Source organism: Pipistrellus kuhlii, unplaced genomic scaffold (assembly GCF_014108245.1).
Source record: "Pipistrellus kuhlii isolate mPipKuh1 unplaced genomic scaffold, mPipKuh1.p scaffold_m20_p_3, whole genome shotgun sequence".
Taxonomy (NCBI): domain Eukaryota; kingdom Metazoa; phylum Chordata; class Mammalia; order Chiroptera; family Vespertilionidae; genus Pipistrellus; species Pipistrellus kuhlii.
The window spans coordinates 16,875,324-16,899,726 of record NW_023425529.1 but is presented as its reverse complement, the minus strand read 5'-3'; the positions used below and the strand labels follow the sequence as shown (position 1 = coordinate 16,899,726).

Genomic DNA, 24,403 nt, shown 5'->3' with positions numbered 1-24,403 from the left:
TTTTCACAGAAGGACCAAAACTGTCTCTCTCCTTGCTGCCTTATTGTCTACCACTGTTCTCTTGACTCATTAAGCTCCAGCCATATAGGAATTTTTCTGTCTCTATTAAATCAAGTTCATTTCTGATACCGAGCCTGCCTGGAGATGTGTACCAGTACACAAGATCTTGAAATGCCTGATTCCGTGTAGTCAGTCAGGTCTGAGCTCAAAGCCACTTCCTCAGAGAAGCCTCGTGTCAGGCTATCTATGTTGCCTTTCACCACTTATCACATTTCCCCATTTTAATTTTTTCCATAGGTCTTATCACTATCTGCAATTGTTTCTTTAGTTGTTGTCTGATCCCATTATAACAGGGACCTTGTCTACTGACATATTTGTCACACATATTTAATGTCACTTAAGTTGTATGAGTTCTTTTTATATTTTGGATGTTATCATTAGATAATATCTTCTCCCATTCAGTAGACTGCTTTTTCATTTTGTTGATTGTTTCCTTTGCAGTGTAAAAGTTTCTTAGTTTGATGTATTCCCATTCAAAAAATTTTTTTGCTTTTGTTGCCTTTACCCTAGGAGACATAGCCAAGAAATATATATATTGTTAACAATTACATAAAATAGTTTTTTCTTCCAGGACTCGATGGTTTCTGGTCTTAAATGTAAGTCTTTAATCCATTTTGAGTTTATTTTTGTGTGGTTTAAGAAAGTGGCCCAGTTTTCCCATCACTATTGTTGTTTTTTTTTAAAAATATGTATATATATTTTATTGATTTCAGAGAGGAGGAGAGAGGGAGAGAGATAGAAATATTAATGATGAGAATCATTGATTGGCTGCCTCGTGCATGCCCCATACAGGAGATAAGCCTGCAAACTGGGGCATGAACCCTGACCGGGAATCTAACTGTGACCTCCTGATTCATAGGTCGATGCTCAACCACTGAGCCATGCCAGCGGGCCCCACTGGTTTTTATAGCCCAAAGTTATGGGAACTTTTCTTGGGGCTGGGACCCCTTGCTTCTCAAGTAGATCTCCACAGCCAAGATATCCCTCCCAATCAAGAAAAATGCCACACATGGTTATCAGACCAGCCCGGTAGGGTTTCTGCCTCTCCTACCAGTCTCAATGTGGTTTCTTTAATTCTCTAGTTGTAGGACTTCCATTCAGCCAGATTTCAGACAGTTCTGAATGACAGTTGTTCTATAGTTTAGTTGTAATTTTGATGTTGTGAATGTCAGTGCTATGTTTACCTATGCTGCCATCTTGACTGAAGTCCCCCTCACCATTACTTTAAAAAAGGCAGTGGCCAAAAGTACTGTTAGAATGATCTCATTCCTTCTTTTTAAAAATCCTTACCAGAGGACATTTTCATTGACTTTTAGGAGAGAGAGAAAAAAAATTCATCAGCTGCTTCCAGTATCCCCTCCCCAAACTGGGGCTGGAGATTGAATCCTGCAACCCAGGCACATGCCCCCTCTGGGAATCAAACCCAAGATCTTTTGGTGCACAGGATGACACTCCCACCAACTGAGCCATATGGGCCAGGACAGAACGATCTTTCTTCTAAATAAACAATTTATATATAAACACATGCACATGTACACAGAGAAAAATATGGAGCATTATACCAAATGATGAACTCTAGAGAGTGAGATTATAGAGAACTTTCACCTTATATGATATGTACTTTTCTATGAGAAATTTTTTTTTTAAATTTTATTTATTGATTTTTTTTTCTTTTTTTTTTTTTTTAGTTTTTGAAAAAGAGGGAAGGGAAAAAGAGAGAAACATAATTTGTTGTCCACTCATTTATGCATTCACTGGTTGCTTCTTTTAAGTACCCTGATCAGAGATCAAACCCTTAACCTTGGCATATCAGGACAATATTCTAACCAACTGAGCTACCAACCCAGGCTGAAATATATATTAAAAAAAAGAAGAAGAAAAAAAGCATGCTTTGTTTTATAGCGAAAAATATTTTTAAACACAGATCTAATTATATCATTGTTATGCTCAAAACTCAATAATATGCTGCCTACAGAGTAAAATTCATAATAAAACCTCAAGGCAATACACAATTAACTTAGTTTCTATCCTCCTCATTTATGCCTATTTAATCTGGTCACACAGATTACCTTTAGACTTTATTTTTATTTCCTCTGCTTGAAATATAATTATTTCATTTTCTGACTATTGCCTTACCTCCAAGGCCCAGTTTAAATATCCCTCCCCTTGAGCTCTTTCCAGTCCTAGAAACAATTAATGATATTCCCCTGAATGCTTACGCAGTAACGTCAAAAAATATATTTTTAATTGATTTCAGAAAGAGGAAGGGAGAGGGAGAGAGAAACATGGATGTGAGAGAGAAGTAACTATGGGCTACCTCCTTCACCTCTTCTCCTGGGCACATGCTCCACCCGGGAATTGGACCTGGGACTTTTTGGTGCATGGGACCACACTCAACCAACTGAGCAACGCTGGCCAGGGCAAGATCCAACTATAATCTCATTACATATTGTAGTTGAGTACAAACATTAAATCCTTTATTTCTCTTTTGTCTTCTTCTAACACTCAGTAGAGGGCCTAGAATTATAAAGGTTGAAGTTATGGGGGCGGGAGGAGAACAGGCAATGTCACTACAGAGTATTAAAGACAGAGCATGGGAGACTTATGGGACTCATAAAGTACAGTGGGGACACCACTTAACATTGTGCAGATTGCATCTGCACAGAGTTTATAGGAACGGTGCTCCCCGGTAACCTGGTGGTGCACAACTTCCTGTCTTGCACAGGGTGAGGGCGGGGAATCGGGTAAAGAAACCAAATTCAGGCCGGAGGAAGGGGTGTGGTAGTGTCGGGAAGGCTTCCTCTTTGAGAAGGAAAGTTGAGAAACACCTGAAGGCTTTGTGGTAGTTGCCCTGACAAAGTAGGAGGTAGAGAGCTTGACTGGTGTGGCTGGCTCAGTGGTTGAGCACTGACCTATGGACCAGGAGGTCACAGTTTGATTCCTGGTCAGGGCACCTGCTGGGTTGCAGCTCAATCCCCAGTGGGGGGCATGCAGGAGGCAGCCAATCAATGATTCTCTCTCATTAATATTTTTATCTTTCCCTCTCCCTTCCTCAATAAAATCAATTAAAGATTTTTTTTTTCCTAAAAAGTAGGAGATAGGCTAAGAGGAGACCATAGTTGTTTTTAAAAAAATATATTTTATTGATTTTTTTACAGAGAGGAAAAGAGAGGGAGTTTGAAACATCGATCTAGCTGCACACCTCCTATTGGGGATGTGCCTGCAACCAAGGTACGGTCCTTGACCAGAATCGGACCTGGGACCTTTCAGTCTGCAGGCTGCTGCTCTATCCACTGAGCCAAACCAGTTGGGGCAGAACATAGTCTTTTAGGTTGTATAGAAAGGCTTGATCCTACAAAAATTTCAGTATAGCTGAAGTATAGAGGTGAGAAGCCAGGACTTAAGCAGAGATCATATCACAAATGGCCTAATATGCTAGGTTGAGTTTGGACTTTATTCTGAGTACAACAGAGAACTAGTAGGTTTAGCATATTAATAACACAAGCAGATTGGAATTTTCAAAAGATTACTGACTGCACTAAAACTAGTCAGAGGCTTTTATACTAATAGGTGGCAATGACTTGGGATTGTACTGGCAGTAATCTCAGAATATTAGGTATCAAAAGGACTTTTAAAAAAGTGCACATAGTCCTGGCCAGTTTGGCTCAGTGGATAGAGCATTGGTTATTGGGACTAAGGGGTCTCAGGTTTGATTTCAGTCAAGGGCATATATCTTGGTTGCAGGCTGGTCAGGGCACGTACAGGAGGCAACCAATCGGTGTGTCTCTCTCACATGATGTTTCTCCCCTCCTCCCACTCTCTCTAAAAATAAATGGAAAAATATCCTCAGGTGAGGATTAACAACCACAAAAAAATAATACATCTAAGGTAAACCTCTATGTTTGAGTAAATTTCCTTGAGAGGCAGATGTCATGATTTCTTATTTGATTTTGTTTTTTCTACACTAACGATGGGAAAAAATGAGACACAGAAATCGTGACAAAGCAGGAAAAATAATTACAGAAACTAACCTTGGGGTATTCACTCAGTAAACATTTCTTGAGCAACTACTCTACACTAGGCCCTCTTGGTACAATTCTCTGTATACCCACAAAGATATCATGTTGTTATGGCTCAAAGCCACTGCTAAGCTTCTAGATATGTGCTATTTGATCTTGGATAAGTGCCTTTCTCAGGCTGGTGGCCCTTCCTGTAGAAGGGTCATTTAGAAAATGTTTCAGCTAATCTCTGTTTCTCCAGAACAAAAGCAAGGTTACATATTCATTAGAAAATCAGGTACTTACTAACATGGTATTTGTTCCTCTTTACATTCTTGACCTTGGATTCTATTGGTTTTACCAGAATAACCTTATGTTTCTCCACTGCAAGAAGCCTGTGTGGGTTAACCTTTCCCTTCCTTTCTCTCATGTTGAAATGAACTATTGTTCCTCTGGCCCTTCACAATTTTCACTAAGAGGCTTTTCCCATGTTTAGGGCTTGCTCATTTCCATTGCTACGTTTGTTTCATATTACTTCTCTTGCTTGACTCTTATTACCACCACTTTGGACTCACAGATACAACACTTTATAACCTAAGAACAAAAGATATTTGGAATAATGGGTAGTCAGACAAGAAGAAGTATCTGGGAGGGAGCACAAACAAAAAAAGGGGAAAGGTGGGGAAGGCTCACCTTAACCCTCCTGGAATGGATACAGGAATCCCCCTCAACAAAGTACTCTCATTGCCTGGAGACCCCAGTTCTTGGTTAACATTCAGAGTTAGATTCTGGGAACTTTAAGAATTAGGTAATCTCTAAAGTAGCTTCTAGTTTAAAAATTTTATAATTCTTGTAAGATTTCATGAACGTGCCCTAACTGGTTTGGCTTAGTGGATAGAGCATTGGCCTGTGGACTCAAGGTTCCCAGGTTCGATTCCGGGCAAGGGCCTGTACCTTGGTTGGGGGCACATCCCCAGTAGGGAGTGTGCAGGAGGCAGCTGATTGATGATTCTCTCTCATCAATGTTTCTAACTCTCTATCCCTCTTCCTTCCTCTCTGTAAAAAAATCAATAAAATATATATTTTTAAAAATAAAAAGATTTCATGAATGTATCTACCGTGTTTCCCCGAAAATAAGACATCCTCCGAAAATAAGACCTACTTACAGGTTTCCTTCTGAGTGAAATATAAGGCATCCCCCCAAAAAAATAAGGCCCCCCCTAGGCTAAACATGAGAGATTTGGTCCACTGATTCTGAAAGAAATGGAGTCACAAGAAATTCACCAGGAAATTCAGGAATTGGATTGTTATGATGATGTTCCAGAAGATGATGACATGATTGTCATTGAATAAATGAGTAAATTCTTGATACTGTAGGATTCACAGATTGTCTGGTTTGTTGTTGACAACTACTGTACTACCGTACCATATACAGGTAATAAATTTCCTTTATTTTCATTTAACAATAAATGTGTACTGTATTCTTCTTCATGGAAAAATAAGACATCCCCTGAAAATAAGTCCTAGTGCATCTTTGGGAGCAAAAATTAATATAAGACACTGTCTTATTTTTGGGGAAACAGGGTATTCACAAGGTTGATTTTAGGACTGAGGACTTGAGACTCAGATACATTTGGGAATACTAGAAGTTAAATTTATGGGATTGCCTATAATTCCTTCAGTAGAGTCCCATAATAATTATCCAAAACATTAGCAGCCTTTATAGTTCAAGCATCATCTATAAGACAAGAATATTAGCTGGGGAATTTAAGTTGTGCAATGTATTTTGAAAAAAAGTAATTTATTCTTCATATGAGGGAATAAAAGAAACAGGTATAGTTGCCAGATTTAGCAAAAATAAACAAACAGAATGCCATTAAATTTGCATTTCAGATTAACAATGAATAATTTTTTTGCCCTAGCCGGTGTGGCTCAGTGGAGTGGATAGAGCATCTGCCTGTGGACTGATGGGTCTCAGGTTCAATTCCGGTCAGGGCACATGCCCAGGTTGCGGGACCAATCTTCAGTAGGAGACGTGCAGAAGGCAGCTGATCCATGATCCTCTCTCATCATTGATGTTTCTATCTCTACCTCTCCCTTCCTCTCTGAAATCAATTAAAAAAATATATTTTAAAAAACACACAAATGAATACTTTTTAGTATAAATACAGTAATTTCCCATTATCCATGGCTTAATTTTCCTCAGTTTCAGTTATCTGTGGGTAATGGAGGTCCAAAGAAATGAAAAATTCCAAAATAGACAACTCATAGGTTTAAAATTGTCTGCGATTCTGAGTAGCATAATGAATCTCATACTATCTCAATCAGCCCCACCTGGGGCATAGGGGCATGAATCATCCTTTTGTCCAGTATATTCACACTATATATGTTACCTGCCTGTTAGACAGTTAATAGCAGTCTAGGTTATCAAGTTGGTCATGAGAGAGAATATTCACATAACTTTTATTTTAGTATATTGCTATAATTGTTTTATTTTATTATAAGTTTTAAATTTCTTACTATGACCAATTTATATATTGTTTAGGAAAAATATATAGTATATATAGGATTTGGTGCCATCTGCAGTTTCAGGCATCCTCTGAGGATAAGGTGGGCAGGGGAGGATTGCTTGCAATGTTTTGCACACCTATACCAAAAATTTATTTTATCTGACAACCCTAAACAGAGTTCTGTCCCATCTCCTAGGTTGTTTGGAGGATTAAATCAGATAAAGTAGAGGAAGGACTTAATAAAATATTAGTAAGTGTTAAGGAATATGATATTGATAATTTTCAAAACATATGTTGGTTGTCCATAAAAAAGTTAAATCTCAGTCACCTAGCATACTTTTGGTTCATTTTTCCCTATTGTACATCTGGATTAACTATAGAAATGAAAAAAGAAAATACTTAGTATTGGATAAAACATGATTAGGAAGGGAGATCTATAGGATACTGAAAATTTCATAAATTGCAGTTTAGTCATACAATAGCTTCCATTAGTACAAAATATTGGCTTTTATTGGGCAGCTTCAGCTATTACCCTGTTTCTCCGAAAATAAGACAGTGTCTTATATTAATTTTTTCTCCCAAAGTTGCGCTAGATCTTATTTCCAGGGGATGTCTTATCTTTCCATGTGTTAGGTCTTATTTTCAGAGGATGTCTTATTTTTTTGGAAACATGATAGAAAGAATCTATACTAATAAAAGGTAATATGCTAATTAGATCAGACATCTTCCTGACATCCATCCAGACATCCTTCCAGACAAAGCCACAGTGATGGGGGCCAAGGCAGAGGCAGTTAGGGGCAACCATCCAGCAGGGGAGAGCAGGTAGGGGTGATTAAGCCAGCAGGCAGAGGCAGTTAGGGGCAATTGGGTTAGCAGGCAGAGTGGTTAGGGGCAATCAGGCAGGCAGGCAGGTGAGCAGTTAGGAGCCATCAGTCCCGGATTACAAGAGGGATGTCCAACTGCCAGTTATCCCCTGAGGGGTCTCAGATTGAAGAGGGTGCAGGCTGGGCTGAAGAACCTTCTCTCCCCATGCACAATTTCATGCACCAGGCCTCTAGTTCATTATATAAAGTGAAAGGTCTACTACAAGCTGCATACTTTGGCCAAGTTGTGCTTTATGGCTCAGATCTGCAGAATGGTGATAGGCATTGAGTTATTAGGAGGATTAGCTAATAGATGTTAATGTTCTTTGGAAATTGTGAAGTACCATATTTTTCGGACCATAAGACGCTCCGGACCATAAGACGCACCAGTTTTTAGAGAAGGGAAATGAAGAAAAAAAGATTCTGAAACAAATAGTGTCCTAAAATATTTTATGTGCATTAAAACCCAACATCACAGTCATAAACACATGTAATCAACCCTGTAAAGTAAACAGCAGCATTTAGAACCATTTTAGAGCCAGGCAAGCACACAGAAACCACACAGAGCCGGGCAAGTAAAAAAACTTTTTTTTTAAAGTATATGTGTAGGCTATATTTGGACCATAAGACCCAGGGACTTTTCCCCCCCCCCCGACTTCTGGGGGAAAAAAAGTGCGTCTTATGGTCCGAAAAATACGGTACTAAGTTGCTATTGCTCTGAGTCCACACAATATAGAAAGAGAGGATTTTTAAACTGAGTCATGCAATAGCTCATTCTACAGGCAGACTTTCCTCAAAGACATTTCAGTTTATGTGTAGATGGGGAAATCAATGAGTGTCATTTGCCCAGTAAAATGACTTCATTGCTTACCAGGGTAATCTCTTAACTCCCAATCCAGACATTAGGCAACCTATTTTTACATCCTCTTAAGACAGTATGTCAATTTCAGTCTCTATTTGTTTTGTGAAGACTGTCCCTGCCTTGCTCCCCAAATGTTGGGACAATAAGAAGAAATCTGCCAAAACCGGTTTGGCTCAGTGGATAGAGCGTCAGCCTGCGGACTGAAAGGTCCTGGGTTCGATTCCGGTGAAGGGCATGTACCTTGGTTGCGGGCACATCCTCAGTGGGGGGTGTGCAAGAGGCAGCTGATCAATGATTCTCTCTCATTGATGATTCCGACTCTCTATCCCTCTCTCTTCCTCTCTGTAAAATATTAATAAAATATATTTAAAAAAAAAAAAGAAGAAATCTAAATATGTCATGTAATACACAAACAGCTTTATGTCCTCCCTCAGATTGTGATGGCTTCCTTACTTTAAACTTTTACCATTGTTCCTTCCAATCCACAAATGCTCCTCCTTAATGTACTAGTCTAATTAACATAAAAATACTTATATGCTATACCATTTTGATATATGCGTATACACATACACAAACATATACACACACACACACACACACACATATCCTATCTAATAAAAGAGTAATATGCAAATTGACCATCATTCCAACACATAAGATGGCTGCGCCCATGTGGACACGAGATGGCTGCCACAAGATGGTCCATCCTAACTTCCCTCCCCTTTTTCCTGCCAGTATGATCATCCCCTAACCACTCCCATGCCAGCCTGATTGATGTCTAACTGCCCGTTTGCCCCCAATTTCCCTCCTTTGCTGGCCTGGTCACCCCTAACTGCCCTCCCCTGCAAGATTGATCGCCTTCAACTGCCCTCCCTCGAAGGCCTAGTGCCTCCCAACTGCCCTCCCCTACTTGCCTGATCACCCACAACTGCCCTCCCTTGCAAGCCTGGTCCCTCCCATTTTCCCTCCCCTGCTGGCCATCTTGTGTCCACATAGGGGCAGGATCTTTGACCACATGGGGGCAGCCATATTGTGTGTTGGAGTGATGGTCAATCTGCATATTACTCTTTTATTAGATAGGATAAAGACCTGGTGCACGGGAGGGGGCCAGCTAGTTGGTGTCCCGGATCAAGGTGGGGGTTCCCTTAGGGTGTGGGGTGGCCTGGGTGAGGGGCCTTTGGTGGTTTGCAGGTCGACCATGCCCCCCAGCAACCCAAGCAGAGGCCCTGGTATCTGGGATATATTTATTTTCTACAATTGAAACTTTGTAGCCCGGAGCAGAGCCAAGCCTCCTGCTCCCCGTGGAGGCAGCCGGTTCTGTTTGGATTTGTTTACCTTCTATAATTGAAACTTTGTAGCCTTGAGCGGAGGCCTACAAGGGCAGGTGGAAAGCTTGGCTTCCTCCGTTGCCAGGGAAACGCCTCCCTCCTTCTCTCTGTGGCTGTAGCCATCTTATTTGGGTTTATTTGCATACACGCTCTGATGGGCTGGTGGGCGTGACTGGTGGGTGCGGCTTGTGGAGTGGAGTGATGGCTAATTTGCATATTACTCTTTTATTAGGTAGGATTATAGTATCATACAGTGTCGTTTCACTGTTCTAAAAATCCTTTATACTCTACCTGCTGCTCCTCTCACCCATTTTTAATAATTTTTCAGATCTTAAACTTTGTGTTCCCTTCCTAAAATATTCTTATAAATACACCTAGCTTGCTCCTTTCTCTCTCCCATCTTTCCTTTCACTGCTTTCTCATACTTCACACACAAAAAAGCTGATCTCTAACCCATCTTAAATTTTTACTATGGTGCAATAGGCACAATTTGAGAGTGCATAGTCCCTGAGTGAGAGTGCTATGACAGTCAGTACAGCACTGGTGAGCAGTATTTAAAGGGCAACACCATATTTTATCCAGTGCCATTCAAAGTGTAATCATCCATGGCTGGATAACATCAGCATCTCCTGGAAGCTTATTAGGCAAGCAAATTTTCAGGTCCATTCCAGATCTCCTGAGTCAGAGTCTCTGCAGGGTGGGACCAAGAAATCTCTATTAACAAGCTTCCAAGTGATTCTTAAAAATATAAATTGATTGATTTTAGAGAGAGAGAGAGGAAGGGAGACAGAAACATTGATTTGTTGTTCTACTAATTCATGCATTCATTAGTTAATTCTTGTGTGTGCCCTGGCTGGGGATCAAATCCACAACCATGGCATATCAGCACGATGCTCTAACCAAATGAGCTATGTGGCCAGGGCCAAGTGACTCTTAATTGTTCTAAATTCTTAAAGTTTTAAAAACATCATCTGGTAAAGAAACCCTAAGCAAAGGTATAGCATCTCTATATGTTAGAATTTAGAAGATATTTACAGTTTTAGTTGAAATAAAAAAGAAACTTAGGCCCTAGCTAGTTTTGCTCAATGGTTAGATTATCAGTCTGCAGACTAACAGGTCTTGGGTTCAATTCCAGTCAAAGGCATATACTTATAGGCTGGATCCCAGCCCTGGTTGGGGCACCTGCGGGAGGCAGCCAATCAATGTGTTTCACATTGATGTTTCTCTATGTCTCTCCCTCTCCCTTCCACTCTAAAGATAAATCAATGTAAAAAAAAAAAAAAATCCTTGGGTGAGAATTAATAAAAAAATAAACAAAAAAGGAAACAAGTTTTTTGTGTTCTTTTTTTGACAGAAAGGAAGTCTGATTCAAGCTTACTGGTTTGTCCATGAACTTTGGTTTTGTCATTTCATGTATATTTCCACAAATTGAATGAGTTATAGCTGTTTTCAAAGGTTTTTACACACACACACACACACACACACACACACACACACACGTCTACAAAAGTTTTGTGTGTGGTTGTACAGTTTAAGGGCTAACTGAAGGCTGAAACCTAGTTGTGCAGTTTCTCGGGAGAAGTGGGAGCTGAAATACGCTCGTCAGGCCTGTTCTTCAACCAAGAGGGGCACCTTTTTCTTTGCACAAGGGTCCTGAGGGTTTGCCATCCCCAAATATGCCTTTTTAGATTATTATTTTAAGCTGGTTATTTTTAAGAAACAAAAGTCTCAGAAAAAAAACAAACAAACCAAAAACACAAAGCTTTGACTGTCTCCCCTTAACTGCATAAAAGAATGTAGGTGGTCTCTTTCTCTGCAGCTCCTTCTTTGGGCCTTTACTCACAAACCCCATCTCACCCCTATCCTGAGACAGCTTTCTTTTTACCTTCTTCCTCATCTTTTGCCTAAATGTTCTCAAGCTCATTCTCTTCTCTTGAGGGTTTTGTCACTTCATTGCTGGGATGATGACAACACTTCCTGGCCTAACTAAATACACCAATCCACACCTCCCTTACCTAACCTCAGAGCGCGCTATGGCAGTCTCATTTCCTGCCACCACAAACTGGCAGTACTAGGAAGGATGCCTCAAAGATATGCACTGCCACCTGGTGGCCTACTGCTAAAGAGACCTGACGACACCAGGATGTTATTCGCAACAGCAACAAAGGCACTAGAAGTGGGTGGAACCCACAGTGTTAGCTTCCTCTTCTTTGGTAATAGCGTTTTTCTCTGACTGAAAATATCTTCCCAAATCTACTTCTCTCAAAATTATTTTCAGCTTTTGGACTTCAGTGTAAATGCCTATTTCCCCCTGACACCACTTTCTGATTTCCCAAGTTAGAGTATCTCACTTCTCTAAAAGTACTGAAGTTCAGCATTCCATTTATAACTCTTGTGGAGTTTGTTATTGCCTATTCCAAACTTTTTCTTATTCTCTAGTCCTTCAAAGACTCTTTTGAAGTACAGGCATCATCTGCTGACCTCCTGAGTCACTTCCCCTCATTCCCTGGAAATTTAAAAATCCTGATTAATTCTCTTAGTTATTCCACTCCTACTGTTATCATTCTTGGTGACTTCATCATCCATGGAAACAATTCGTCCCATATGCTGGTCTCTCCGTTTCTTGTCCACTCATTTCCAATATCTTGTTTTCCAGTCAACCTCAGTAATTATTCCCATGGTGACACCCTCATCCTGGTCATTAATAATAAATGCACTCCTTCTAAAACCTCTATTGCTTGCAATTCACACTGATTATCACATCGTTTCCAACAAGTTGATGGAAGTAGGATCTCTAAGCTATTAAACATATAAAATTTTCACTGCCTATTACCCTTCAGTTTTTACTTTCCATATCACCCAACTTAAATTCTTTGATTCATCACTCTAAACACTCATTTGCATAAACTTGTAACTCTTGCATTTCTTTGCCTCTTGTTATATTAGTAAAACCCAACCTCATTAGATCCAACTCAACTTACTCTGCTTACACTCACTAACTATATAACTAATACATTGTAGCTGGAGAAAAGTCCACAAATGTTCTAACTGGTCTCACATTAAATTTGGATGATAATTTCCAGTGTACTCTGAGCAATGTTCTGAAAAGCTCTATTTTCTCAAATCACCTATTTTCCCAAATCACCTATTCTCCAAGAAAACATTTCACACCCTTTTCTCTCCTCAGATTTCCAATATCTCCTCTTCTTTTTCACAATCTCATTTCTTATTTCCTTGGAACACCTAGAGAGAGAAATTTTGCATGTTCCTTCTGCTAATTTGACTGTATCCACCAACTCACATCCCCTCCTATTGAAATGGATAATTGTCTCCTGTTCCCAACTCAACACCAGCCCCTCCACTAGAGATCTGGATCCCTTTCCCTCTCACCTTATTCAAGAATTTTTACCTACCAATTACTGCACGTGCACACATCATAAGGAAAATACAGAGAAGAACAAAGAAAGCCAAGCAAAGAAAGGAAAGGGAGCAGAATGAGGTTGAAGAAATAACTTCTAGGTGATTGAGGGAAAAGGGAAAAAATTTGTTAGAAATTTGTTTAGGATCCAGGTGATTTGTTTATTTTTGTTATCACTTAATTTGTAATTTTTGTTTCAGAAGCAAATGTTTATGTTGTATAAATTTCTGATTGTTCTTGATGCAGAGACTGGTAGGGAAAGAATGATGGGTTTGATGTTTTTATCAAATCATCAGCTATGGAAAAATATATTTTAGAAGTGTTAAAATAAACATTTGTACTGTATATTTAAAATGCAGTTAGAACCAGTTTGGCTCAGTGGATAGAGCGTTGGCCTGCAGACTGAAGGGTCCCAGATTCGATTCCGGTTAAGGGCATGTACCTTGGTTGTGGGCATATCCCCAGTAAGGGTGTGCAGGAGGAAGCTGGTCAATGTTTCTCTCTCATCGATATTTCTGACTGTCCCTTTCCCTTCCCCTCTGTAAAAAATCAATAAAATATATTTTAAAAATATAAAATTATCTCTTAATTGGAAAAAAATGCAAATAAAAAAAGAATTTTGTCCTAAAAGTATCTCCCTTATATCATTAAAATTTCCTTTCTACCAAATCCATACCATAATGTCTGCACAAGACTTCAAAACTTCCCCTTAAACAAAGACAAAAATTGACAGTTCTGGCATGATAAGATTCTAGAGGAGAATATTTAAGATTCTATTTCTCAAGCAGAGTGGAAGGTATCAAGGTATTCAAGAATTCTTGCTTTTTTCACAAAAACGGTGCTGAAAGCAAAGAAGGAAGCCCCTTGCCTTTCCTAACATTAAAGCCAAAACAAAGGCTTTGAAGGTCAGGTAAGCAGAGCTGAAAGGTGTCTACACTCTGTGGCTTTGAAGACACCCCCAAATCCTCAAATGTACCCATGAGAACAAGCTTGACTACTAGGCCATCATCAGATTCCCCCTGACCACCATGAAGAAGTCAGCCATGAAGAGGACAGAAGACAACAATTGTATTCATTATGGATGTCTAGACCAACAAATGCCACATCAGAAAGGTTGTGAAGAAACTCTATTACAGCCCTGGAGAGTGTGACTCAGTTAGCTGAGCTTCATCCCATGCACCAAGAGGTCATAGTAAGGGCACATACCCAAGTGTCAGATCCTTGGTCCTTGGTCCATCCTATAGGAAGCGACAATGTTTCTCTCCCTTCTCCCCTTCCCCACTCCCTTCCACTCTCTTAGACTCAGTGGGAGCATATTCTTGGGTAAGAATTAAAAATAAACTCAAAACACACACACACACACACACAAACCTATGACATTGATGTGGCTAAAGTCAATATCCTTGATCAGGTTTGATGGAGAGAAGTCATATGTTCAACTGGCTCCTGACCATAATGCTTTGGATGTTGTCAACAAAATTGAGATCATCTAAATTGAGCCCAGCTGCCTCTTTCTAAGTGTAAATTTTTCATCAGTGGCCTTCCACTATTATAGAAAATAATGTAAATATCTCATCATGGAAAACTAGGCTTTACATGACCTGGCTCTGGGCTGCCTCCCCAGCCTCATTCCTATCACTCTTCTTGATGCACCCACCATACTACTTCCCTGCTGTTGTTTGAGTGGTGTGTCAGCAAAATGCAGCCTACCATTTTATATTGTTACTAGAAGCCTGGTGCACAAAATTGTGCACTGGTGGGTGGTGGTTTCTCAGCCCAGCCTGTGCCCTTTTGCAGTCCGGGACCCCTCGCTTCTTACCAACCATCTGCTCGCTGCTCCTTAGCTCTGCCACAAAGGTGGGAGAGGCTTCTGCCACTGCTCTGTGCTTGCCAGCTGTAAACACGGCTCAGGGCTTCTGGCTGAGCAGCACTCCCCCTGTGGGAGAGCACTGACCACCAGGGGGCAGCTCCTGCTTTAAGCGTCTGCCCTCTGGTGGTTAGTGTGCATCACAGCGACCAGTTGTTCCATGTTTGGTCACTTTGCATATTAGTCTTTTATTATATAGGAGGATGTGTTTGTTGTTTTAACTTTTTATTTTGAAACAATTACAGACTCACATGTAGTTATAAGAAACAATGTACAAATACTAGATAGGCATATAAATAATACAGAGATCCCATATACTCTTCACCTGGCTTTCCAATGGCAATATGTTGCACAACACAGCACAATATCACAATCAGAAAATTGATATTGATAAATATACTCATTTTAATTTTACCAGTTTTATATGCACTCACTTATATGTGTATGTGTAGTCCTTGCAAATTTTTAAAATATATTTTTTACTGATTTTAGAGAGGAAGGGAAAGAGAGAGAAACATCAATGATGAGAGAGAACCATTGATTGGCTGCCTTTTGCATGTCCACACTGGGAATCAAGCCTGCAATCTAGGCATGTGCCCTTGACCAGAATCAAACTTTGGACCCTTCAGCCCACAGGCCAATGCTCTATCAACTGAGCAAAACCAGATAGGGCAGTTCTATGCAATTTCATCACATGTGTACATTCATTCATATCATGGGCAAGATACAAAACAGTTCTATCAGAAGGATACTTCGAAAGCAAAACAAGGATCTTTTGCATTTCCCTTTTATAGCCAGTCATCTCTCCCCCTATCCCAACTAGTGGCAATCATTAATCTTTTCTCCATTTAGTCATAAAAAAATGTTATATAGAACTGGCCAGTGTAGCTAAGTTGGATAAGCATAGTCTCATGCACTAAAAGGTTGCTGGTTCAATTCCTGGTTGGGGCACATGCCTGGATTGTGGACTTGATCCCCAATGAGGGTTGTGAAGGAGGCAGCCAATCAATGTTTCTCTCACACATCAATGTTTCTCTCTCTCCCTTTACCTTCCCTTCTTTCTAAAATCAATTAAAAATATTAGAAAAAAATATTATCTCTGTTTGGGCTGCTATAATACACATAATACAATACCATAGGCTGAGTGATTTAACAACAGTTAGTTCTCACAGATCTGAAGGTTGGAAGTCCAAGAACAGGGTGCCAGCATGGTTGGGTTTGGCACTCTGGTTTACAGACAGCCATTTTCTGTAAACCACTTCCTGGTTTACAGACAGCCATTTTCTCATTGCATCTCCATTTTCTCATTGTATCTTCACAAGGTGGAGAGAAAGCAAACTAGCTCTCTGGCCTCTTCTTACAAGAGCACTAACCTTACTCAAGAGGACTTCACCCTTATGACCTAATTACTTTCCAAAGGCCCCACCTCCAAATGCTATCACATTGGGGGTTAGGTTTAAATATATGAATTTTGTCATATTTTTTAGATCACCTTTTTCTACTTAGCTTAATTCGCTTGAGATCCATCCAAATTGTATGTATCAATAGTTTGTTCTTTTTAAATGCTGAGTAATGTTCTATGGTATAAATGTATTATAGTATGTTTTATCATTCATCTGTTAAAGGACAATAGTTTCTTGCTAAAACAAATAAAGCTATTGTGGCCCTGGTCAGGTAGCTCAGCTGGTTGGAGCATCATCCTTATATGCCAAGGTTGCAGGTTCAATCCCTGGTCAGAACACATACAAGAATCAACCAATGAATTAATCAATAAGTGGAACAAGGAATTGATGTTTTTCTCTCTCCCCAAGATCAGTAATTTTTTTCTAAAAAAAGCTGCTATGAAGACTGAATTACAAGTTTTTATATGATTATGTTTTCATTTTTCTGGGGATGTAATTGCTGAGTCATATGGTAAGTGTATGATTTATAAGAAGCTGTTATATTCTTTACTAGAGTGACAATTATACATTTCACCATTAATGTATGAAGTAGTCAGTGTATTGCATCTTTGCCAGCAAATGAAGCTTATTTGTCATCTGTGTATCTTCAGTGAAATTTCTGTTCATGTCTTTTGCCCATTTTTTTTATCTATAGAGAATTTTAAATAATAGTTGTATTCAGACACTAGAGGCTCATTGCATGAAGGTTCATGCAAGAATAGTCCTTCCTTCCCTTGACTGCCAGCACCAGTTTTCCTCCGGCACCTGGGACCCAGGCCTTTGCTTTGGCCGCTGCCTTCTGCCTCCAGTGTTCACTCCACCAGAGCCTTCAATGTTTGTTGCTGTAGCTCCCTCTGTTGCCCCCTCCCCCCTTTCAAGCAGGCATCCTCCCCCACCCTGTTGCTCGGTGCCTGCTTATGCAAATTAACCTGCCATCTTTTTTGGGTTAATTTGCACACATATATACTGGCTGGTGGGTGTCACAGATGCATGGTCAATTTGCATATTTCTTTTATTAGTATAGATAACTCACATACTATACAATCTACCATTTAAAGTGTACAATTCAGTGGTTTTTATTTTAGTATTAGAGGCCTGGTCCACAAAATTCATGGATGGGTAGGGTTCCTAGGCCTGGTCGGTGATCAGGGCCAATCAGCGGGGTGTCAGGTGGGGCAATCAAGGAGGCCCCCACTAGCACCCGCCTTGGCCATCCTGGCACTGCCTGCCCACTGGCCCTGCCCACCACTGCTGCTGCTGCCACTGCTAGTAGCCTCACTCTGCAGGGTGACCAGCGGGGCAATTGGGGGTGCCCCCACTGGCACCCGCCTTGGCTAGCCTGAGGTCTGCAGGCTGGGGATAACTCCTGTGTTGAGCATCTGCCCTTAATAGTCAGTGCGTGACATAGTGACCAGTTGTTCCACCGGTTGTTCCCCTGTTTGGTCTATTTGCATATTAGGCTTTTATTATATAGGATATTCACAGAGTTGTGCAACCACCACCACAATCAATTTTGGAACAATTTTGTACCATACCTATTAGCAGGCACTCCAATTTCCCCCAAATTCCCAGTCCTAGGCAGCCATTAATTTACTTAAAACTTAAAAAAACCATCTGAGCTTATGTTCTTATTGGTTTCAGAGAGAAAGGAAGGGAAAAGGGAAGGGAGGGAGGGAGGAGAGACAGAGAGGGAGAGGAAAGGAGGGAGGGAAGACAGAGAGAGAGACCATATGGCCCACAAAGCCTAAAATATATACTATCTGGATCTTGACAGAAGAGTTTGTTGACCACTTGCTCTAATCTGATAAGCCTCAGGGCCTATACATATGTTGCCCCTCTGTCTAAAACACTCTTTCCTTAGATCTTCTCATGGCTGAGTTCTTACTGTCATTCTGGTTTCTGCTTACACACTCACCTTAGAGAGGCCTTTTCTGACCACATCATTTAGAATATTCAACTCTCCCTCAAATTCTACCATTTGTGTGCTTACCTTGCTTTATTTTTCTTCATAGAATTTACCACTTCTTTCACTAGACTATAAGATCCATGATGCTATTCCCTGGTACCAATAAAGCCTGTCTTACAATAGCACTCAAGAAATATTTGAATGAATAAGTGTGTCATAGAGAACTATCACACCTTTCCAGATAAAATAATCCTATTTATTACCCACAAGTTATTTTGTTAGAGGACTTGAATAAAAAAATATGTCTGATTCCCATCATGATTTGTAGAAGTGATATTTGTCATTTACCTCCATATCCCCTAACATATCAAACTTAGAAATTACACAGGGCTAGAGAGCAACAATGATTGAAAGCATTTAGATTTGGCCTGGCTGGCATGGCTCAGTGGTTGAGTATCCACCTATGAACCAGGAGGTCATGGTTAGAATCCTGGTCAGGGCACATGCCTAAGTTACAGGTTCAATCCTCAGTGTGGGGTGTGCAGGAGGCAGCTGATTGATCATTCTCTCTCATCCTTGATGTCTCATCTCTCTTTCCTCTCCTTTCCTCTCTGAAATCAATAAAAATACATGAAAAAAAGAGAAAATATTTAGATTTGTTTTCTAACTCTGTATTCCTTTCTGACCTCTTGAACTAAAACTGAAACAATGAGTGAATGAAAATGTGGGTTATCTTTTTCAAATTATAATTGACTGCTCCTAATCCTCTGAGTTTTAACCCTCTCAATCTACTAGGGGAACAGGATAGAACAGAGGAAAGGAAAGAGAACTTTGATATAAAAACATTGGTCATAGGTCAGCTCTAGCACTCATTAGTTATGTGACCTTAATAACTTATGTCAAGATCTTAAACCTTGATTTCAAATATCTGCATCACAAACTGATGTATGTAAATAATAATAAATTCCAAATTATTAAACATCTTTTATGTGTAAATATGAGATAATAGAAAATATATTGTTCTCTGCACCACCTGGCTCAAGCTCCTAAAATCCTTGTAATTTCCTAAATGATCAGACACTAGGAGCATCTATTATTCTAATATTTGTCTTTGATCCCATCCCTGACACAAGGCTTCTGAAACCCTTATAAATTTCCAAGTGAGGAGAGCACTAGAACCATCTTTTGTTATAATGAGGTGACTCTGGGTGGGCTCCTGGATGGCTCCTAGATGGGGGGCTGATCACCAGAAAAACCAAGCTATGATTATTAGAAGCTTGGAATTTTTAGCCCTGCTACCTGTCTTTCCGAGAAGAGGGGTTGGATATGAAGTAAATTATTGATCAAACCTACATGAGAAAGCACCCATAAAATCACAATGGTATGGGGTTCAGAGAGCTTCCAGTGAACATATCCACACCAGGAGTATTGACATATCTCATCTCCATGGGGACAGCAGCTCCTTGCAGACCTCACCTTTCAACTGGCTGTTCATCTGTATCTTTATCATATCTCTTAATAAATTGGAAAATATAAGTGTTCTGTGAGCCTCTCTAGCAAATTAAGAGAACTCAAGGAGGGGGTCGTTGAAACCTCCAATCTTTAGCTGGTTGATCAAGAGGAAGCATACGTGATAACATGAACTTGTGACTGGCATCTGAGCATGCATGTGGGGCAGGGGCGGGGATTGGAGGGTAGAGGGGAAGAAGTTTTGTGGGTTGAGCCCTTGACCTCTGAGATCTGATACTATCTCTGAGTGGAGAGTGTCAGAATTGAATTAATGGCAGGACACCTAGCCGGTGTCACAGAGAATTGCTGAGTATGAGGAAATACCTCCACACATTTGGTGAGAAGTATTTTGTGTTAGTAACAGAGACTCACAGGAGAGAAACACAATAGGGAAGCACTTGGTTTTTCCTTTCATTAAGAAAAAAATGTGAGTTTCTTCCTTTACACCAAATACTTTGCTAAGTGCTTAGAATACAGAGGTGGGCAAAAGTAAGCTTATAGTTGTTTGTATGGAAAATAATACAATAATTAATACAAAATAACCTATTTTGCATACTCACAACTGTATACCTACTTTTGCCTACCCCATCTTAGCAACAACCATCTTAACCTTTACTTATCCTTAATTCCCAATATATGTATTTTTAAATATATATTTTATTGATTTTTTTACAGAGAGTAGGAGAGAGTGATAGAGAGCTAGAAACATCGATGAGAGAGAAACATCGACCAGCTGCCTCTTGCACACCCCCTACCGGGGATGTGCCCGCAACCACGGTATATATGCCCTTGACTGAAATTGAACCTGGGACCTTTCAGTCCGCAGACCGACACTTTACCACTGAGCCAAACCGGTTTCGGCGTAATTCCCAATATTTTGCCAGGGCAATCTGTCCTTTAATTTCTGTATTATTGAGATGTTTCACAGAATTTTAAAATAAAACAATTATATATCTTGATAATAATAAGGTTGGCATAATTAGGAAGCTCACAAATAACAGAAATATGGTTTTTTGAAGTGAAAAACAAAATAACTACTACTCTTAAGTAGTTACATCTAATGAGTAAATAAAAATGCAGCAGGGGGAGCCGGGAGTAGCTAGGGAGCATAGTGGCTTTGCTCTTGATTGGCAGAGGAGAGAACACATTTTAAAAAGGACCACTGACTAATTTGTTTCTTATCTCACTCTTTCTGTGCTTCCTCTAAACAACTTTCTAAAATAGTCTTAATAATGTCACTCAAAAGTATCATCTTTAAAAGTGTGTTGTCTCATTGAAACCGGTTTGGCTCAGTGGATAGAGCGTCGGCCTGCGGACTGAAAGGTCCCGGGCTCAATTCTGGTCAAGGACATGTACCTTGGTTGTGAGCACATCCCCAGTAGGAGATTTGTGAGAGGCAGATGGTCGATGATTCTCTCTCATCGATGTTTCTAACTCTCTATCCCTCTCTTTTCCTCTCTGTGAAAAATCAATAAAATATATATATTAAAAAAAAAGTGTGTCATCTCTTTAGATTTTTAAAAAGATGCATCTTTTGCATTTTGGAAAACATGTTAAGAGCAATTGCACCCTCTGCTCCCCCTATATGGACCTTTAAATTCAGGAAAAAGATCGACAGTCTGAAATGACAGGCATTCAAGATACCAGTGAGTTCTCAAAGAAAAACTCATTTAAAGTCTTTCTCGATATGATCATGTCATGTTGGTAAACCTTTGATTTCAGACAATACATGATTTAGCTACCAGATGATGCCTACCCTGCTCCTATCTCATTCCAAAAGCTCATATATTTCTTAAAAATACCTTTCTGTGGCTCTTCATCACAATGCTTTGTAAGCTATATGACTCACTCTCTAGACTAGGGGTGTCGAACTCAATCAGAGAAGGGGCCAAAATCTAAAATCCAGCCTAAATCTCGGGCCGAATGGTTTACTGAACAGTCATAAACTGTCATTGTGATGGAAACGCAGCGGAGTGCAGTGATGACAGCGCGGCGCGGGCCACATTGCAAGGCCTGGCGGGACGGATTTGGCCCGCGGGCCTTGTGTTCGACACATGTGCTCTAGACTCTGCTCTATAAAAATAGTTATTAGTGTGCACATTCATATATCACTCCAGATGACTCTTCACATTTATATGCCATGGCTCTTTTCAAGGAGATTACCTCAAGGGCACTTGTGCATAATTTAACTGCAGTTCACAACAGTGAGCATGGTTATTTTGTCATTCTTATCATGCTTGATAACATTATAGCACAAAATGCCACAGATGGCTAATACTAAATTAAATGTGAATAGAAGGGTGGAAAGGTACATACCGGTATTCTATTGGCTGCAATAGTCTCACCACCTTTTATGTGTATGTTATACATTATTCAAGAGAACCAAAGCTTAGGGAGAGGATAGATATTGTGATTATTAACATACCCATGTCAAAAACAATTTGATTTCAATCTGACATTTGCTCTTAATACTCACATCCTGTTTGGACCTCTCCATTTCTCTGCTATACTAAGAATTGGCTCTCCCTCCAAGTCCTCTTCAAGGTACTGCTGCCTGTAAATTGCAATTAATTGGTTATTTATTTGCTCTACTTACTACTCTCCTTAAGGGGCTGTGACCTAGCCCCCTAACCAATGGGCAAACCAGTAATACTCGTGGAAGAAGGTAAAACCTCCTACAACTCTAATGATGTCTGAGTTTAACTCAATTCTGGGGTCCTCAACAAAGCTCTTTCCACTTGTTCAGTAACCATTGCCAACAATGTTATCAAGTTCAGGGTTGTGGGGAAAGAAAGAGCTGACTATGTTGAAAACAGAATCCCTACGTTGAGTCACTGCTCTGTCATCAATAGCACAGTCTCCCCATTAGCAAAATGAACAGGGATCAAGTTAGGTGATCCTGGTGATATAAAATTCTGCAATTTAATGCGGCTCGTTTTGCCATATACAATTTAAAACGTTTTATATAAGCCATCTCCTCATTGCTTCACCTTAGCCTACACTACCTCAGTGAGCTGTGAGGAGTAGGAGATCATGATTCTGTTTAAGTTCTCAAGCCTCAGTGTTTCCTTCCTCTGTCAGCTCCCCTGGCGTGGGCGGGCAGTTCTGAGGAGCACCTGCTGGGATGCTGTATGCTGAAGCACTGGTATTATTTCCTGAGTTTATTTGGAGGAGAAGAATCAGGATGGGCTATTCCTTAGCCTCCCTGTTACCATTTCCTTTTCCTCATTTGGGAAAAACAATCACTCCCTCCCTCCCTCAATTCTTTTAACTAAAATAAATACACTTTTTTTTTTTTAAAGGGAGATGTTATTTAGTGATTTGTACAATTAATTCGATGAAGTCTTCGTGAAAACCAATGGAAATGACAAATTTAGGCAACCTATTAAACGGGGACAACGTTCATAACAATGTTTTGCCAGAAGTACTTGGGTTTAACCCCCCCCCCCCCCCCAACCTCTTCTCTCACACTTCAGGAATAAAGAACCGCAGGAATCCAGCACTGAATGAAGAAGGAATGATTCCTCACTTTTTAAAGAGAGCTCCACTTTCCACCTGGCAAAAACCTGCAAAGCTCATCTCATCTGCCCAGCACTTCAGCTCCTGGCAGACACCTCGGAAGGCCAGCGCAGTTCTCTCTTCCATGGTCCAGGTCCCTCTGCCTGCATCCTCCTCCTGTGGCCGCCCCACCTCCCCAGGTCCCGGGTCAAAAGGACTTCTCAGACCCCCCGCCCCCCTCTTCTTCCCCCAAAGGTGATCACCCGTCCCTCCCCTTCCCTACCCCCTCCTTCCTAAGCTGGGTCTCTGCCTGGCACTTCAGGAGATGCCGCTGCATCTTCTCCTCTGTCCCTGACCTAGGCCGCCCGGGGAAGGCAGGGCCTGGCCCACCGCCTTCCCGGTGGGACCCCCGCAGCCAGGGCAGCGCTGGGGGCCCGGCAGGAGCTCCGGAGAGAACTGTTCTCCCCGGTACCCCGGCTCCGGGCTAGTTTGTCCGGAGTCTCTGGACCCGTTTCCCCTAGCCCGGCCCGGCACGCAGTCACCACCCGCCTCCACCCGAGCCGGCTCGGATGCAGGATGGAGGCTCGGATGCTGGAGGCTGGATGCTCGGAGGCCCCGAGGCTCGGCCCCCCGCAGCGCCCCCACCGCCCGCACCGGGCCCCGCGGCGCCGCCCGCCGCCCAGCCCGGGGCCGCCCGCACCTGCGCCGCGTCCAGGCCGCCGCCGGCAGACACAGCGACGGCGCCCTGCCGAGGCTCCGGCCGCCCGTTGAGCAGCCGTTGGGCCCCGCGCCGCTCCGAAAGGCCAAGGTTCAGTTTCGAACGGTCCGTTGACCCGGAGCAGAGACGTGACTCGGTTTATCTGCGCCTCCGTTAGCCGGGGGGCGCATGCGCCGCGCGCGCCCGAGCCAGGGGGCTGCTCGTGGCCCCCCCCCCCCCCCCCCGCGCCCCCTGGCCGCGCACCTTCGCCCCCAACTGCCCGGGCCCCGGTCCCGCCGGCGCCGCACCCGCCTCTGCGCGCGGGAAGGGCGCGGGACCCTTTAGGGGGACCCTGTTAAAGAGGGGGTGCATTGTGCTGTCACAGGTGCCCGCCCCCCCTCACCGCCTCCCGGTCGGGCTGAGAAGGCCCAGGGCAATGTCTGGC

General features: G+C 41.5%; 1 protein-coding gene across 1 annotated transcript in view; it reads right to left on the bottom strand.

Annotated features, from left to right (window-relative positions):
- Positions 1-24,122, bottom strand: part of SLC2A3 (solute carrier family 2 member 3) — a 74,796-nt gene extending 50,674 nt beyond the window's left edge. Inside the window, exons 1-2 of the mRNA XM_045587719.1 lie at positions 23,962-24,122; positions 22,240-22,317 (exon numbers count right to left, since the gene is read on the bottom strand). Of these exons, the coding sequence (XP_045443675.1) occupies positions 22,240-22,260 (21 nt within the window). The 5' untranslated portion in view covers positions 22,261-22,317; positions 23,962-24,122. The remainder of the gene's footprint in view (positions 1-22,239; positions 22,318-23,961) is intronic.
- Between the last annotated feature and the right edge of the window lie 281 nt (positions 24,123-24,403).